Source organism: Pelodiscus sinensis, chromosome 4 (genome assembly GCF_049634645.1).
Source record: "Pelodiscus sinensis isolate JC-2024 chromosome 4, ASM4963464v1, whole genome shotgun sequence".
In the NCBI taxonomy this organism is placed as follows: domain Eukaryota; kingdom Metazoa; phylum Chordata; order Testudines; family Trionychidae; genus Pelodiscus; species Pelodiscus sinensis.
Window position 1 is genome coordinate 71,075,183 of NC_134714.1, and position 19,670 is coordinate 71,094,852.

General features: G+C 43.2%; 1 protein-coding gene across 1 annotated transcript in view; it reads left to right on the top strand.

The window, feature by feature from the left end:
- The first annotated feature begins 12,271 nt into the window (after positions 1–12,271).
- DCAF5 (DDB1 and CUL4 associated factor 5) overlaps positions 12,272–19,670 on the top strand; it is an 87,434-nt gene continuing 80,035 nt past the window's right edge. Inside the window, exon 1 of the mRNA XM_075927343.1 lies at positions 12,272–12,606. Coding sequence (XP_075783458.1) covers positions 12,393–12,606 — 214 coding nt within the window. The 5' untranslated portion in view covers positions 12,272–12,392. The remainder of the gene's footprint in view (positions 12,607–19,670) is intronic.

Below are 19,670 nucleotides of genomic sequence, written 5' to 3' on the forward strand. Positions count from 1 at the left end.
ATGTGTGGCCTTTATGAAAGGAGGAGGGATAGCTCAGTGGTTTGAGCATTGGCCTGCTAAACCCAGGGTTGTGAGTTCAATCCTTGTGGAGTCCATTTAGGGATTTGGGGCAAAAATTTGTCTGGGATGGTACTTGGTCTTGCTATGAAGGCAGGGGACTGGACTCAATGACCTTTCAAGGTCCCTTCCAGTTCTAGGAGATAGGCTTGGGTGGTTTCCATATGCATTAATCTCACTTATAATATCCCATGGTATAAGGTAATATTTGTTTACTTTGTAACTGCAGTAAGTGTTTGCTATGAAATTGGAAACCACACAGTTAGGAGAGAAATATTTCCACATGTGAAATAATACTAGTTTACCACAAGAGGTATCATTTCCTGATCAAGAAAAGAAGGCACACAGACGTCAGACAAACCATTGTGGAACATCAGTAGACAAAAGACTTTGTGATTGCTCCCCCCGCAAACCCATGAAGTGGAGACATGCACAAACACTTGTCCCATCAGCTTAAGTTCTGGGGAAAGGAAAAATGTTGCCACTACGCTGCTTGAAATGTGGAGATGGCAATATTTCTAAGCATAAGCAAGGCAACCCCACGTTGCTTAGTTTAGGGTAGACTTCCAGGACGTAATAAAACAGTTCCCACTGTTTCCTTTTGGAACCTAAGACTAACACATTTGTATGTGTATGTTTACATGGTTTAACCTTGTAATTCTCATTCCTTTTTCCTAGTTAATAAATCTTTAGTTTAGTGAAGATTGGCTACACGTGCTGTCTCTGGCAAGAGCTCTAAAGTACAACTGACTGGGATAAGTGATTAGTTGTTTGGGATTGAGATTAACCTGAAAATTAATTTTTAGCGTAAGGGACAATCTATCACAAAGGAAGGCTTCCCTGGGTGACAAGATAGACTGGAGAGTCCAAGGGAAGTGTCTGTGGCTCCATGATAAAGTTGTTATAGTGTTTTAGGAATTCAGACTTGTTACTTTATTCTAGACATCTAATTCTAGAACAGATAATCAGTATGGGGTTTGAGCCTTTTTCCTTGACAGTTTGCTCTGAAGTTGGTACTCATGTTTGAGAGAGACTCCAGATAACTTGACAGGAGTATAAGGTGGTCCTGATATTGAGCTCTCCATGGGCTGCAGCCTGGGATTTTTGAACTTGTAGGTTCAAGTATGGTGCATTTATATTTGCTAAGAAGCCGCATTATGTCCTGATGTATCACTTTCTGCTTTTCCTGCTGGGCCTTTCTCCTCTCCATTCATTCCTTCTCCAGGCTGCCTGCAATGTTCATCCTCCAAGCCCAGTCTGAAGCAGCTCTGGCTTGCAAGGTCTCATTGACCATATCATCCTGAATCCTCTTCCACCTCTTTATCTGTCTCAGGCCTTCCATGGCTCTAGAGTGAGAGACCGTGAAGGCCGCAAAGGCAGCATCAGAAAATAAACCACACAGAGACACCATTGTCAGTATATTTCCTTGCAGAAAGCGAAACTTAAAATGCTGAATTGTTACCCAACATTCTTTGTTACCCAACATTCTTACACATTTTACATTTTTAAGCAGTTTAAATTCTCACTTCTGTTTAGGATTGCTTGTGCCAGTCACAGCAGTAGCCATGATGAGTATGGCCCACCATTGGATGGGGAAATGAGGAAGAAATTGCTCAGTTGCATGATTCTATTAATATAGGGAAATGGCACTGAATACTGGCACCATTTTCCACAGGCAGTGGTAATTTTAGCTGATTTCTCACTCTTGAGGATAACATTCTAAAGGTCCCTGGGCCCATATGCTGCTAGCCTATGTTCTGCAATAGCATCTAAGAAGTGTTTATCACTGAGTGCCATAGGCACCAACTCCATGGGTGCTCAGGTGCTGAAGCATCTACAGAAAAAAATTAGTGTGCATTTAAGCATCCACTGGCAGCCAACTCCTTTCTTTCCTGTCTGTTGGGGGAGGGGCACTCGTTTTGTTGTTGATTTTTTATGTCCTCCATTTTGTTTTCCTCTTTTAGATGGAAGCCAGCCTCCTGGTTACCATCTCCTGTCAGAAAAGAGCAGGAAAAAAGAGGAAAAGTGGGGAAAATGGGTCACATGACTCTAATCTGCCCAGTAACCAGATGGTTCTTAAGGGGAGTTGACCCTGCCCACAGGGCTCTCTGTGTCCATATCATCAGTAAACCCAGTGGTGCTAGGATGACAGCTAGCAGGCTGTTTGGCTTTCTAGGCCATCTGGGCAGAAGCCAGCCTGGTTGCTGACAGCCCTTTGTGGTGCAGCAATCCAGTTTCACAGCTGTAACGACTGCTAGCACAAAGTTTATTTGTTTTAGTTAGGAGGCTGCATCAGGGCCAGTCACACACATACACATACATACCATCTTGTCCTCCTGTCCGCATACCGCACGCAGGACAGCATGTCAAGTATAGAAGAAAAAAGACCAGAAGCAAGAAGAGTGTCCACCTACCTGGGTCTCTGCAACTCCGTCCCGTCTCTGCTTGTTCCTTTTCCTCAGCCGGAAGACATTCACCTACTTCTCTTCTCCAGACATCGAGACAGTGGTAGGACTGTTAAACCATTCCTATCTTGTGTTCTGGCCTCATGCCAGGCTTCATTTATGACAACCGGATTTTATATTTGCCTTCTAAGTTTAGTATTTTGTTAAATAAAGCAGTTGTTGTTTCAGCCATTTCTGTTTGATTTGATTAATGCCCAGTGATACAGATATGGTACAGGTGTAGAACCTGTGTTCTAAAAAGCAGGATTCAGTCCTGGTCTAACACATCCACTGGTGGCCCCATCGTCAACTCCTCTCTCCCTCCTAGTGCCTCCTATCTGCTGCAAGCAACAGTTTTGTGGTGTGTAGGAGGCTCTCAAAGGAAAGGGGAAGAGTAGGAACAGGGCATTCTCAGGGGAGAGATAGGAAGAAGCAGGGGCAGGAAGAGGCGAGGCAGTGGCAGAGACTTGAGGGAAGGGGTGGGATAGAGAAGGGATTTGTGACTTGGGCTCTGAGGAGGTACCCATGGTGCTGCATTGGAGGGACGTGACTGTCTCTGCCAAGCATGACATGCATCTCTTTGTAAAAGCTGCTGGTCTGTGTCTTAGTACCAGGTCAATTCTTGGCTTCCCTGGCCTTCTGACGTACCTGTCACAACTCCTTGGCTGTCTGGTGGCACTGCTACTATACTGGTCCCTGTTGTACCCCTTCTCCTGCATCCCCTGAGCAATCTGCTCATAGATGTCCATGTTTCTATGCCTGGTTCAAAGCTGTGCCTACATAGCCTTTTCTCCCACCAGACCCAGGAGATACAATATCTCCTGTCTACTCTAGGAGTGTGTTGCTGGGCATGGTCAGCTGGGCAATAGCACACAACAGTGAAGAGCTGCTAGGTATGCTCACCAAGCTGGGCAACAAGGAAACGGAATTTCAAAAATAAATTTGCAGAACTATAAAGGGAAACGATGGAGCTTCCAGTCTCCATGACAGTAAGGAAGTGGAATTCACAACCGTGAGCAGAGCAGTCAGTGTGGGGCATTGTGGGGCCTGAAGGAATTACTGGGGGACGGTTAGGATCTCTACATATGCACTGTGTTAACCCTAAGTACATGCACTGTCGTTCTGTGCCACTCCAGGACATGGTGTTCCTGTGCTGGTATAACAGGACACTTATTGTGGTGGATGATTGTCATGGCTCAATTCCCCAACCTGATACTTTGAGTGTAGCTATGGGGGCCGGCTAGCAGAATAAACTCTGTAAGGACCTGTCTCTGTAATTCCCCTGAGACAAACTTGTCGGGTCTCAGTTTCCCTGAGACCCCGAAGGAAGACGATCAGTCACTGCCACTACCCAAGTGAAGTGAAAAAATAAAATAAAATAAACCCTTTTCCAGGGAAGAGAACTCTTGGGAATCCCTTCCCTAAGGCAAAGCTCTCCCCCATGTCCCAATTTCCATTTTGCTTGGAATTGGGAAAACAGAGGCAATCCGCAGAGAACAATGGGGCTTTGCTCCTCCCAGGTTACAGCCACATAGGCTTAAGGACACAACAATCAGCCAATACTGGTTAATCAAAACAAAAAGGAAAACACCTTTATTATCAAAACAAAACTATTGTTGCAAGCATAATAAATGACTGGGTGTTAAAAGCCATGGAGCGAAATAGATTCAGGGGAAATCTCTGGGTTGTAAACCTTAGTTACAAAAGAGAAAAACAGTTAACCAACACTGACATGATTTTCCAACCCCCAAACAAGTAAAACAATCAAACCTGATGGACTATCTAAACTTTTCCGTACTTACACATTTCAAGGAGTCCATTCATAGGAGAGCCTAACTCCCTTGTTACCTAGGGGAAAAACTGTTCTGATCTCAAAAAAAAAGAAGAGAGGGAAAAAAAGCCCCTCTCTTGGTTTGAAATTCCTATCTGCATTTCATTGGCTTAATGCCCGAAGTCCCTTCATTCAGGTGCATTTCCAGAGTTGCTTAATCCTTTCCTCACTCTTCAGATAAGTCAGATTTTCCTTAGCAGCTCTCATTCATGACAGTGACCAATTTGACTGTGGATGTATGACTGCCAAGTTGATGTAAACCACAGGTGGTGCGTGAATCATTCATTTGGGTAGACTTGTATGCGACTGCTGGAAGCTCCCTAGAAGTAGAGGGGGCACCAATGCTTGGACAATGGCCCTGTACCACAAGGTCTTGGTGCACTTTGCCTCTTTCCTTGAGATCTGCCCCCACTTTACCCTCTCACCCACTCCTCTTTTGCCTTTTCCCTCAAAGCGCTCTCCAACCCCTTACCTGAGCCTAACCAAATGAGTAAACATTAAATACACACTCATTCTTATTTATGAGAAACCTATTTCAAGCAGTTAACTGGAACCTTTGCATCTGTAAGCAGTAGGGCTGCCTGGTTAGCTAACAGAGACTCTGTCTTTCAGTAGTCTGATCTGAGATCTCTGTGCAAAGGTTTTGGCCAAAGATCCCGGGTTTTTTTAAATAACAGTATTAGCTCATTCCTTAATGGGAGAGAAAAATGCAGTATGACTCAGTATTCAAAGGAAAATCAATGGTAACCAATAATCAAAAAGAGGCTCAAATTCAGAAATATAAAGGGCTGTTAGTAGACAATGAACAAAGAGCCATATGTAATCCCACTGGTCCACTGATAATTAAAGTACATATTGGTTGGGGCCCAATCCTGCAATCCTCATCAAAATCTCATTTTAAGAAATTGTAACTTACTTTTTAAGTCAAAATGTGAACCAAGTGTGATTACTGCAGTGATTCTTGCCTAGTGTTTAAAGAGAAAATGCCCTATTTTCCCACTGAGGAATAGATTAAAGCATCAACATTATTAACTATTTTATTGCACATGTAAGAAATGAGAGGGTTGGTCATTTTATGAAGATTTGCAACTTTTAAGTGACATTGGATCTAAGAGTCACCAATAGAAGGTGCCTGGGGGAAGACCACTTTTTCCAGCTTCCCCTGTCTGACCTGTGAAACAAACAAGCCAAACAGGAAGAATGGAGCACATCAGGGATCTGAACCCCACCAAGAAGGAAATCTGTCCCAGAAAACCCAGAGGGATAGTCAAGCTCCTTTACAAGGAATCAGTTCCACACAGCTCAATAGGGCACTGAAGCTCCTCAAGAGGAGGTGAAACCAGCAGATCTGAACTACACTAAGAGGAAGCTTAAGTTAGAAGAACCCAGCACAGAATGGGTTATCATATGTTCAACATCTGCACAATCTACTGTGAGTGACATCTTGTTCTGGCATTTCAAGTGGGTGGGGCTTCATTTACTTACAGACGCAGCCTGGGTTGCAGGCAGAATATAGAATAACACAAGCAAGCTGTTCAGCTGTCAAGATAGAAAGGAAGTGGTGGATTTTTTGTATGTTGTAAAAGAGGGAAAAGTCAAAGGATTTTGTCATTGCCCAGTAGGTGGGAACCAAGAGCAGCTCCTATGTTTTGGGTCAGAATAAATTCAGAATTACTTAAGGTAATATAAATGTGCTGTGCGATCCTCAGAAAGCTCTTGACAGTTATATAGGTGCAAGTGCTATTATTATTAGAATGATCTCCTATTTTAAAATGCCCAAGTAAGATCTAGAGATCTAAAAGTTAAAATGTTTTTTTTCCTCTTTATGAACATTTAAGAAAAAAATCCTATAACTGCTAAACTGAGCAAATCTGGTACATGATGACAGAGAAATAATAAACAGAGTCAATGTTAGTCACACTGCTTAACATATTTCTGGTTCATGCAGTTCAGATATTGCAGGCATGAAGACAGTAGAAAAACTGAATAAACTAGACTAGAATAAAACTTCACTCTGCCCTTTTTGTGGACACTTTTCAGAATGGAACTACATTTAAAAGAAACCTCTTAATATAAAATATTGTTCTGAGTTCTTTTTATTGTTTTGCTTACATACAAACTATGAAAATTAAATATGTACATCCCAATATTACAGAATTTATTAATACAATATAACAATACAGTCTGTCAGTAAAACATTCAGTATGAGATAGAAAATAGTAGGCAATTCAATCTCAATTGTCTGAAAAGTAAATCGGGTTTTGCATCCTTTGTGCAAGGCAGTGGCCATACCCATAGGTATCACTGGGTGAAATCATGCCCTGATTGAATTCAATGGGAGTTATACCTGTGAGGTCAGGACTACCCAATGAATCCAGGTCTACAAAAATGTAACTATTAGTAAGCTAACCAATTAAATCTCTTATCAAGCCTTCCCCACTTCAACTATAATTCTCTAGGCAGGCATTAAGACTCCTAAACTCAGACATGTCAAATGTAACTTGTTGGGTACAAGGCTCATTCATTAGCATGCTATCTCATTCTTGCACACATTCATAGCATCTCTCAGTCATTCTGAATAAATATATAAAGATTTTAAATATTTTTACTTGCGTGCTGAAAGAGACAACAATACCTCCAGGGTCTCAGGCACCCCTTAAAGTAAAGGTCACCAAACCATGGGACTCAGTCACCCCCCTAAGGGGGTGCAGGAAAGTAAAAGAGGGAAAGGCATGGCAGGGCCCAGGTCAGTCTCTACTGGGGGCAGGTAGTGAGTGCCACCCAACCCCATTCTACTCCCAACTCTGCTTTAGCCCCTCCTCCAGCTGCAGCACTGGCTCCTTGCCCCACACTCAGACTCAGCTCTGGCCAGCCCAGAACACCTCCAACTGTGGCTCCAGCCTTGTCCTCCTTACCCCTGTCCACATATCTCTCCCCTTCCCAGAGCCCCAGTCCTGAGTGGAAAAGGGCATGACCCTGAAAAGTTTAGAGACCATTGGCTTAGAGCTTGGAAAGCTGCTGTCCAAGCTTGTGTACTGTGGTAACCATGGAGACTACAGGCCCCTGTTTGATACACATGCAAGAGAAGAGAGAAGGCTATGTAGGATTTTTTTGTGTGTGAATATTTGATGGTCAAACAAAATATGAGTTTATCCAAAAATGAGCAGGTGTTCAAAATTGAAAACCACACTGGACAAAATTCATGGCCCTTCATTGTCCCAGTAGCCCACAAGACTTATTTTTTTAAAATATGGTCAAGTTCCCATTACTGCCCAGCTTTACCAGTTTTGCCCTAGTTTTTACCCCACTCACATGCAGGAGAAGAGAGAGCATTTAGTCTTGTTCGAAAGAATGAGACACCTTTCAGACCTAACTCTGGGCTACATGGGACACTGCTTTCTATTATCCAAGTGTCGCTGGCAAATCTTCAGCAATGATTCAAGTTTGAGCCACCAAAAGAAGTTATAAAAATAGCAAAGGGGGCTACATGACAATATAACAAAGCACATTAGAAATTAAGAGAAATGTGACATCTGAATCTTTCGTCTATGATTTGTTAGCTTCAAATTAATTACATTAAATTATTTGACATGCATTTAATATTTCATTTTAATTATTTTGTTTTAATTTATTTTGCATGTATTCATTTTGAAATCTGATTATTTTAGTTTGCTGTAAATGCAATAAATGAGCAATAATATCCAAACCAAATATTATTTGTACTAGAAAGTGTTTTCCAAATAGATGGTCACTATGACAAAGTGATGTGCAAAAATAAACATTGTATTGATAAAACACTTTTCTTTTTTTGTTAGGTTTATATAAAAACAGTTTATTATTAAATATGTATCTTGTTCTGTCCACTGACTGTGTGCCTAAACAAGGGGTTATTAACTTTGGTCGTCAGGGATCTCCAACCATCCAGACTTTTCCAACCAGCAAATAATTGGTTTTATTAAAATCCACTGGTTTCATTGCATGTGTCTTATACCTAATATGAATTAGGACATTTAAGCATTTTTATGCAATATTAAGCAGTCTAAATTTTGAAACAAACTAATAACGGCTGATTGGATTAAAAACCAGGACTACTGGATGTCATCCAAGACAGAACTCCCCTCCTGTATTAAGCAATGACCTAACACACGCCCCTGGAAACTCACTCTTTGGCCTTGAATCTCACTTGTTGAGGCTGGAAATCTCTTACAGACTGTCAAACTCTTGGCATCTCTGCAAACTATTTAAGCCATTGAAAGTTGTGCCATTTCCACAGTGGTTGCTGGAGCAGGCCTGAAATACACAAAAAGAATCTTCCCCATAGAAAACACTACCTTCTATGTTCATTATGTTAGCTGCCACTATTTCTCTAGTGTAGGGATTTGATGAATTTACAGAATATTTCAAGCCTTCAATTCTCAAAAAGATTGGTGTGTCTGTTTTGGTGACGCAGAATAAAAAGCAAAATCCCCAAACCCATCAACCAAAACACGGTGTCCTCAAATGCTTCAAGTGGTAACCTGATAAAATTCAAATGGTCTGATGCAGGAAGTTTCCCATCCTCCCCAGCCTGGCTTGCACAAGTAAGCCCTGTAATATATTCATATTGATCAGACTGAGGTAGTCAGGAATAAATACAACAGAATAATCTTCTCAAAAAGCAAAATGTGCCCTGCTCCTACTCAGCAACATAGTTAATGATAATTATTTAAAGATTATAATTCTACTTTTAAGATCATTCTCAGAGGAAATAGGGTGAAAAACAAATCTCAGCATTTTTTATCAAACAAATAATGAATTTAGACTTTGTGAGAAAAATGACCTTTAGTAGCACTGGTGAGTAGCTTTGCCATAATTTTTCTTTCAAATAAACCCATAGGTTCTCCATGTAATATTTTCCCTCTCATCACTCACAGATTGTTTTCTACAGATCAAAACTTCAATTAGGTAATACAGAAAAGTTCTGGTATATTTTGTTTTGAAGATAACCTTTACATGTGCTCATCTGTACAGAGCACAAAGCTTTTCCTTGGCATTGGTCCCAGACTGCAGAACAAACTCCCCCAGGAACTGAGAACTACCATAAAATTTACCGTCTTCCTCTCCAAATTCAAGGCACATGTACATATTTATTGTAAAAAAACCCTAAAAAGCTACCAATACTTTACTATGACCACACAATTTCCCCTTTGGGAAGAGGATGAATGAGAAAATGAACCACATCTGATATAAATGAATCATGTTGTTTACCATTTCCACTGGAAGATGCTCAGATGCTACAATGATGATAGCATTAGAATAGAATAGAATAGAATAGAATAGAATAGAATAGAATAGAATAGAATAGAATAGAATAGAAAGTGATGGAGACAGTTTTGTGCCTACAGAGGAACTGAAGTAATGTCACTAAAGGATGGCCTACTCAGGGAATCTTGGTTATTAGTGACCAACCACTAATTCAACTGTAAAAGGTGCAAATCTCTACTGTAGACAAGCAAAACTGCAATAAACTATAATTTTCATCAGTGTAGTTTATCCATGTCTGAAACTAGGGTAATTTGCACTCATGTAAATCATGACTCTTAGCAGCTTTGCTTGTCTACACTACGAATTTGCACCAGTACAGTACATTACTTAAAGCTGCAAAGAGGGAAAATTCTGGAAATTGACAAGGCCTAAGAAAAGTTAGGTATTAAATATGAAATCCTCAATATTAATATTGTTACAGTAATCACCGTTTCAAAAACATCCAGTGTTGGCTGGATGTTCTTGTCAAATTACAATTATGTGTTTATTATCTTTTGGGTTCAAACTGTATTTGGAGACATTTTCTCATACTGACATTTCATTTGTTTGGAAGAATGCTGTCATTTCATAGCACACTTTTAATAGTCCAATCTCAGATTTTATTAATATAATTGAAAGGGTTGTTGTTTTTTTTAAGTAATGCTTATAGTATTGTTGGCTAAAAAGTGTGGTTTGTAGGGTTTTGTGGTTTTTCTATAAGTCTTAGCCAAGAGGAATCCCAAAGCATTTTACTGACTTTATAGAATGAAATAATTTCATCTACTACTGCAAAGCATTCACCTTTAAGGTGGAACATGGCAGATGTTTAAGAGTATGCAATAGTGCAACACAATTTTGGTTGTGAAGTAAAGAAAGAAAACTTTTTTCTTGTTTACACTAGGATTTTGGGGACTCATAATTACTAACAAAGGCTGTTTTACCTATACAAGACTCAGACTAGGTCATGGATGTTTCCCACCTTCTTAGCCTTCCCTAAACTTCAACTTCCACAGGTTCTATAGTCTGCACCAATTGGGAATTATGCATCAAAAAATCCTAAGGCTACTTAAAGTGTATAGAAGTGACTTTGTGTGTCTCTCTGCAAGATGGGGCAGTATTGAGAATGTCTATATTGTACTTTAATTGCTGTTAGAGTTATTTTCCTCTATAAACAGAAAATAAAAATATTTCCTCCCCCCCTACTGCACATATAGATACTATAGCAAAGCAAATTGTTACACCAGATTTGAGAAACAAATCCTGCTGAATTTCACCACATCTCATAGATTCACAGCAATCCACTAGATTGGAAATGGAAATCCTTGCTGAAATGTCAGTTTTCAGGGTAGGGGAGAGGAGAGAAAGGGGCATTCCCCCCTCTCAAATATCACCATTTGTTGACAAAAGAGAGTTCTGTAGAAGTTTACATTTTGGAGGGTAGGAGGGAAAGTGAAAACCTTGCAGAAATTCACAAGCATTTTCCAGTACAAGTCCCAAAGGTTCTGCCAATTTTACCTCAAAATCTGCTTCCCAAGGAGCTTTTAACAAGTATCAGAACAGGCTGGAACTCACTTCAGAAAAGCCCCTTTCCTCATGCTCAACTCCCACAATTTCAAGGTTTTTTCTAAAAAAAATTAAAAAATTGGCACCCCCCCCTTTATTATGAGCTTCTATGAAAGCATCCCCACTAATGGTAATAAGTATCAGAGGGGTAGCCCTGTTAGTCTGAATCTGCAAAAACGAGAAGTCTTGTGGCACCTTATAGATTAACCGATTTATTGGAGCATGAGCTTTAGTGAGCAAAGACCCACTTTGTCAGATGAAGTGGGTCTTTGCCCACGAAAGCTTATGCTCCAAAAAATATGTTAGTCTGTAAGGTACCACAGGACTTCTCGGTTGTTTTTACTAATGGTAATGTTTGTCTCAAGGGGTTATTTGGCAGCTTTGTTGGAAAAAAAAATTTCTCCTCCAGGCTCATTCTGGAGCGGACCCACCTTTTCTATTCATAGCCCTGAAGCTGTATCGACACCCAAGAACTTACCATGATGTTAATATATTTTTATCCTTCCCTTCCCAAAAATTAGCTGCATTTCCGCAATTTCCCACTACTAGGAACTTCATGGAGGGGAAAAAAACCCCCTGGGCAAAGGGGAACGAATTCCAGGGACCCTAGAACCAAGTGCTGAACTCCAGGAAATGTAGTGCTTTCTGACGCTCAGCCATGCAATTGAGAGGCAACAGATTCCCGACGTCAGGCTGCCCCCTTTGACACCCTGATCACGCACTCCTGCCCCCATCCAAAGGCGCTACTAGTGCCGTCAGACAGCAACCCCCTTAAAATGGGAACCCATACGACACCTTGCTCCGTAATGGGAGAAGAACGTACTTCCGCAGAGATGTGCTGGAGGGCGGGGAGAAGGAGGAGGGTTTGAAATAAGTTCAGGAGCAAAACCAGGATGCCCTCCTAAGTAAGTCTGCGAGTAATTATAAACCAGCGTTAGGCATTAAACATCCACATACGTTGCCGCCGTCATCGCCACCAACAGTCAAACAAACCCAGGCAGCAGCAGAATTGCTTTAAGAAAAAGGCTGCAGCTGTGGATCAGCTGCTAGGGGGAGGAGGGGGAGGAGTTTAAGGGGGATCAGGAAGCAACGGAGTGTCTAACACCTCTCTCTGCTATGGCTGGCTAAAGAAAAAAATCATCATAACCATAACAGGGGGGGAGGGGAGACGGCAGAGAGTGAGGGGGGTGGGAAGCAGCAGCAGAGGCAGCAGCATGAAGAGAAGACTTGGGCTGGGGGGCAGCATGAGGTCCGTGGTGGGCTTCTTGTCCCAGCGGGGCGTGCAGGGGGACCCGCTGCTCACCCAGGACTTTCAGAGGAGACGCCTGCGGGGCTGCAGAAACCTCTACAAGAAGGACCTCCTGGGCCACTTCGGCTGTGTCAATGCCATTGAATTCTCCAACAATGGAGGCCAGTGGCTGGTCTCAGGTAAAGGAAACATTCTCTTCTCCCCCCCCCCAAATCTTTTCCAGCTCCCCTACCCCGGCATCTTGCCTCCCTCCCCCACGCTCACCCAGGGAAGCGGGGAGTGTGATGGGGTTTCCAGTCCCCCCTCCCCCCAAAAGGACTAGTGCTCCCTAAGGAGGGATCTAAAATGGTTGACAGGTTCACGTGCCATTTTTGTTTTATTTTATTTGTGGGCAGTGGGGGTGGCATGAATCCCCAACAAAGTTTGCAGGAAAGTGTTTGGTGGTGGGGGGGGGCAGCACAGGGGGGGTACATTTGCTTTATTGCGTGGTGAAGGTGTTGGGAGCCAGCTGGGCTGAAATTGTCAGAGCCCAGTGATGTGCCCCGCAAGCAGTCGGGGCAGAGGCGAGTGGGGGTGGTGCTGTGGAGCCGGTCGTTGAGTGGGGAACAGGGTGGGTCCAGTGGGCTGCTGGGGGGCAGGCACATGCTGTGTGTGCTGGGGGCCTGCCCTGGCTGAGGGGCTGCAGTGCGGGACCCTGCTGGGGTGGGTGGATCTGGGTGGCGTGGGACGCTCCTGAGGGGGGGAGGGCGCTGTTGGCTGGAAGCCCCCCCCCCCCTCCGTGGTGCCAGTGCCCGGCTGCGGGGAGGCCGGGGAGTGTGGCTGGGGAGCGGGCACTGTCAAGTAGCAGGAGAGGGCGCTGGCTTGATTTTAACTACCACTGGGAAGGGGGGAGCGGCCGCGGCGTGCCGTGTGCGGGTCCCCCCGGGGCTGCTGCAGGTGCCTCCTCCCCTGCGGTGCTTCAGCCGCTCCCCTCCGAGCGGAGGGGCAGGGAGCAAACTCCAGGCCGGGGCTTTGCTGGGAGCTGCAGGCCTCGCTCTCCTGGGCTCCTCATAGCGACAGGCCGGGGAATCGATGGCCTATTCCGCCCAGGGGAGGGGAGGCCGGTGGTTTGTAGAGAGCTGCTCCCTTGTAAGACGTGGTACCGGTAGCAGTTTCTGATTTGTAGGATGGCGAGGAACGGCTCCTATAACATATTGGTACCAGAAATAGCACAATCCTACAGGTAGCCCTTGCAAAAAGCGGTATGTGTGCAACTGCTCCCTGCAGCGACGTGCTACCCATAGCAGTTTGTGATTTGTACCATTGTAAAGCGCCTGCCACGCTCACCCGGCGCCCAAACCCTCACTGCTGGGGCGGGGGTTGCACTTCCCTTCCCTAGACCGAGACCCCCAATGCTGGGAGGGTCACAGCGCCCCGGGGAAGGAGGAGATCTGGTGCCCGTCTGGTGTAAGGAAAGGGCAGGCACCCCTCGCCTGCCCCAGCCATAGACCAGTGACTAAGAGGGTAAATGGGAAGGAGTCATGGCCCCCCACTGAAATGCAGGATCCTCCGGACTCGAGTGTGTCACAGCCCCCCACCTTTCTCCCTGTATGTGTGTTGGCAGGGGAAGGACAGAATCATCGCTTTCCTCCTTGCCAGGCAGCCAAAGTTCCCAAAATGGGGACACTGGAGACAGGAGTCACACTTCCCCTTCCTGACAGTAAGGGCCTTCCAAACAGTGCATGTTGCACAAAGTCCTCTACCCCATAGGGATGCAAAAGGGGATTATACCTTTTTTCCAGAATAAAGTTTGCCCTCCTTCAAAATGGGATAAAGGGAGAAGTTATGTTTTCCTGCCTCTCTGGCTTTCTGCTAACAATATTAGCACTAATAGCACATTGTGGGGATTTATGCCTCCGAAGTGTAAGGCCTTGCAGCCTTTGCTTTAAGAATGGATTCTGGTTTGTGAGAGTCCTAACATACTTGGTGCAAGCCAAACTGGGGAAATGTTCAGGATTCTTCCTGGGCACTACTTGATATGCTGTGAACAGTAACTGGAGACACTGGAGGGGGGGGGGGGGAAGGGTAAAAGGGGTGTTTTTTGCCTAGCCATAGTATATGGCAATAACACTTGTGCTTGAAAAACCCATTTGACTGGGCTGAGAGAATCTTTCCCAGGCAAATGCTATTAACCGCTGTGCAAATGAATTAAAAATTCTAGCCATAATGGTTGGAAAAGAGAACTTAAATATAAACAGGGTCTTGTCTACACAAGGAAATTTAGGTGCATAATTATACTGCTGTAACACCATGGTAACTCCCCATGTGGACATTTACTCTGAATTAAGTGTGTTCATGAGGCCAGTTGCTGCAATATAGTTGTTTGTAAATGTCTCTGTGTGGACAAGGCCTAAATCCACCAACAGCTCAAGTGCTGCTGCTGCTACTCTCTCATGATCTGTGTTAGAGCACAAATGACCAGTGTGTTGCTGCTGCTGCTGCTACTAAGGAGCCTATAGGTAGCAAGAGAAACTGACACACATCATATTAGTTTCACATTACTGCTGTTTGGAAAAGTCTTAGGATGTGGGTTCACAAATATTTATTAAGGCAACCCATTAATGGCATTTTGTCCTTTTGCGGGACCTCACCATTACATATATGCACCCTTCGCTCTGGCATCATAACTCTAATCATGGCCTGGTGAGGGGGTGGAGCCCAGAAGGTTGGGAGGTACATTGGAGAGTGATCTTGCCCCATATTTAGCCCACAGTAGTGGCTCCTGCTCTGTGGGGTTGGACTGGACTCCCCACTCTGGGTGTTGCCACTTGATGCATGGACTAATAACCGTAATCATTCAGGCTTTGTCTACACTAACACTTCTCATTGGTCAGGATGCTAGGGGGAAAAGCCACCCCCGACTGGCATATTTTTCATTATCAAAAGTGCAGGCATAGACTGTGCAATGTTGGCAAGAGAGCATTTCCTGATGACTTAGCTACTGTTGCTCATTGTGGATGGTATAAATGTGCCCATGAGAGAACTCTGTCCCACAGGCATAGAGTGGCTACACACTAGACCTTGCAGTGGTTCAGCTGAACTGCTCCAAGGTCCATAGTGTAGACATAGCCTTAGATTTGGACCTCTGCCACTCTGTCCTGGCCAAATTTTGAGTGAGTGGCATTACTGATGCTGGGAGATGTTCTCAACACTGTAGGACAGGAACCACTGCTGTGGGGTGAATGTAAGGCAGACTAAGTCTGTGGTGTCAGTGCATGGTAAATTTAGCCCTGGTTGTGGTGACCCTTTTTTTGGAATCTCTCTGACACACAGCATTTGGGAAACATTGCTTTAGGAGCCCCTTAAGTTTTATGGTGGAATTTATGTAGTTCCCTCAGTGTGTATCCCGTTCCTGGTTAGGGCTTCTCTTAAGTAGATATTTGTAGATTCATAGGAAAGGATAGGAATTCCTCATCTACATTGTTAATAACATTCGCAGAAGGAAATATCCTCTTTTGCACATCTTTGGAGGTCTACAGAAGTGCATAGCAATGGAGCTGTATTCTTTAGACCTCAGGAAATTATCAGGGGAAAAAATCCTTACAAGAACAATGTAAAATATTTAAAACACCAATTTTTAATTGACTGTTGTGACTCTAATGCAGTGTTTCCCAACCAGGTTTTCGCGGAACCTTGGGGTTCCACAGACCATCATCAGGGGTTCAGCGAGAAATCGTGGAATTAATAAATTTTTTTTCTTACAATGTAAGCAGATATAGCTATAGATAACAGCTCTTTACAAATAAATTTTCTTGACAGTAATTTGGCAGTAATTGAATTGCGCTCCCTGCTGTCAACTTTTTATGGCCAAGCAAATGTTTTCATTTGGGTAGGGGTTCCTCCGGATATGAAAAATTATTTTAGGGGTTCCTCCATGGGGGAAAGGTTGGGAATCACAGGTCTAATGGTTAAGGTTAAATTTACTAGAAACTCAAGATATTAGGAATTAGGATAACTTACACTAGGTGTACAAACCTACCTTAACTTTGTCTTTGTATTGGTAGTCTGAGTTTCTCATTTTTCTTGGGGTTTCATAGCCATTGTTGCAAACTGTTTCCCCTTATTAGTGACCATAAAATCAGTGTTTTACATTATCAAGTAATGGCAGACAGGTGCTCAGTTGCTCATTTAACAGTTAGATGTTAAAAGGCAAAAGCATTTATGGATTCTACATTAAATTCCATATAATTAAGTATAGACTTTATTAAAGCTAAACTAGAAAGAGCATGATTATTTTTAAAGGTATCGTTAATGTTTAAACTATGAACAACAGAAGAGGCAGGCAATGAAATTCATTGGGGAGAAGGACTCAAATGAAAGCTAAGGGAGGTTAGCTCAGGCATTTCTTCCTCTAAAGTTTAACAGTCAGGATGCTGAAGTAGAGGAGATGCTTACTGATCTAGTAGTAGCCTGGGAATGAGAACAGAGGGAATGCAAATAGTAAAATTCTGCAACTGGAAAACTGTCTTGATATAATAATTATTTTAGTTCTCCAGTTATCATAATCTGTCTCTCAATTTGGCAATTGAATTGTTTGTAACTTAGACTTCAAATGAAGCACAAATGCATTCATTCTACAGATACTGATTGTTAGCACAGTTCTCTGCTCTATTATTTGTAATGTCCTCTGGGTACACATCCCATGCTTCCTGACACAGTTATTAGAAACAGTGGGTCCTAAGGGAGTTTGCAAGGCTGCTTACTGGTTCAGTAAATGCATTTGTGATCGCCTAAACCTTGTTTACATTACAGCTCCAACTGGTTTTCCAGTTAGAATATTTGGGAAGATTTTCCACTGTGGGGACAGGGATTTGTTACCAGTAAATTTTAAAATAGGATTTCAATGAAACCATTTTACTGTTATTTTAAATCTTAATTTAAAATTTGATCATTTGTCCTGTATATGAGATTTTTATCTAGACTCATCCAGTGAAGTAAGTTCTTTCATTTTTAATATTACACATTTTTTTTTGTTGGGCTACAAAGTGTAAAAGCCAGTGAGTTTCTTGAACCCTCGTGGGACCCTCTTTCCCCTACCCCCCTTTTTTAAGGGTGACTACATTTGGAAGCTCCATGTTGAATTCACTTGAAATGTAATGGGTTTGGAGCATTGCTAGAAGTTTTCTAACTGTTAGTCTTGAGGTTCCTATTCTTTTTGTTGTGTCTTTAACTTGTTGACTTGTTTTACTGTCAGATTAATAGTGGCACTTCATAGAGAGGCAGAAGTGGAAAATACATTATATAGGGAAATGAGAGATGTAAGGGGGGGTAGAGGAAAGAAAAGAAGGACGCACACAGATTCTGAAGACCACTGCTTAGTCTATGTACATGTGGCTCTATAGTTTGGATTATGAGGGAGTAAATTGTAGCACATATGGACTAAGAATGCTAAGTAAGTAGAGATGTTAGCTAGCGTGTAATTGAATAGTCGTGTAACTGCATAAAATTGTAGTGGTTACATGACTATTCACTAGTCCCCTGGGGGCAGACCAGCAGCCAGTGCACTCTCTGCCTCACTCTTGGGGAGCCCTTTGCCACCCTGCGTTGCTGCCTCTCTATTAGAGAGGCAGCAGCGTGGGGTGACAGGTGGGAGCCAGTCCGCAAGGGGAGCTGGTTTAAAAACCAGCTCCCCACACAGAGTGGCTCTTGCTTGCTGCCCTGCACTGCTGCCTCTGATACAAAAGCTGCTCAGTGTCAGTCTCCCTGCCCCATGCAGAGCTACCCCCGTACACAGGCTTCTACCTGGCCCCCCAGCCTCTTTGGGAGGTAGCAAGGGGGTGCGGGTAGCTTTGTGGAGCCAGCTTTCAAGGTGGCGAGCCAGCTTTCAAGGTGGCGAGCCAGCTTTCAAGCTGGCTCCCCATTCATTTTGGCTCCCGCCTGCCTCCCCCAGCTGCTACTTTTCTGCTTGTGGGTGCTGATACACATGGGGAGGTGGCTTGAAAACTGGCTCCCCGCATGTACCAGTTACCACCTGCCCCCCCAACCCTCCATCCTGCTGCCTCTCTTTCAGCAGCATAAGGATGTGGGGGAGGGGAGGTATTGCCATAGGATCTGGTGCTTGTGGGGAGCTGGCTTAAATTGGCTCCTCACAGGCAACAGCTCCCGCCACCCCCACACCCCGGGTAAGGAGGGAGGTGTGGGTGTAGTCAACAGGATTAACTGATAAACCCTGGCTAATCTGTTAATCATGTAGTCATTGATTGATCATGTAATACATTGACATCCCTATAAGTACCTTTTTAATTTGCACCTGCAGCATCCACTTAGGGGAATTACAGTGCCGCATGTTCACACCCCTTATAGTTGGAACTGTGAGACCATATAGACAAGCCTTTAGACAAATGCATCATGATTTACAGTTGGAAAGACAATGCAATGTTGAATGGATAGGCCTAGCAAATAAGGAAGGGATTCAAGTGAAGAGTGGCCAAATACTATTCAGTGAAATGAGCTGAAGGATTTTGTGGGGAAAGCCCTTCCGTAACTCATCAGATATTATTTGGTAGATGTATTATTGGACCATTAAAACTGAAAATTTTCAAGCTTATTCAACCTTTAGTCTTCCTACTTTTCTAACATCTCTGAAAACATGTTGCATGTGGTCAATCAGTCAATTCTCTTACATTTAAAAGTTAAGTGTAGCACACAATAAATTATACCATTTGATTTCTTAAAATTGCAGATTGAGGTTTCTGGAGAGTGTGGCTTTAAAGTGGTGAGGTGGTAGAGACATCCTAACTAAAGAACTTTATCCTTGGCTAGTAGGTGTTACATAATGTGTTTGCAATCTTACTTTTGTGTATATTTTCTTGTTGGCGCACTTGCCCATGTGCATCCATGTTATCTTTGATAACCACAAGTATGTGTTTATCAGTGCCTCTTAGTTTCGTCTGATTTAAACCAAAAGAATTTTTGGAGGATGTTATGGTCATAAGTTTCCTTAATTCTTGTATGAGTTTTCCTGCTCTTTTTTCCCCCTTGTCTGCTGCTCTTTCTCCCTCACCAAATAATATTGAAGTGGCTCCTATGATTGTAAGTTTTAATTAGACACTTGTAGGTATATGAGTGTGTTGCTAATGTACCTCTGATTCTGTTTCCAGGCAGGTCCAAAGGGTAATTAGATTACCATAGTGACAGTAAAGCATTACCTCTTTTGTTAGGGGAACTATGACTAGGTCCTGGTGGCCCTTAATACATTTAAAAA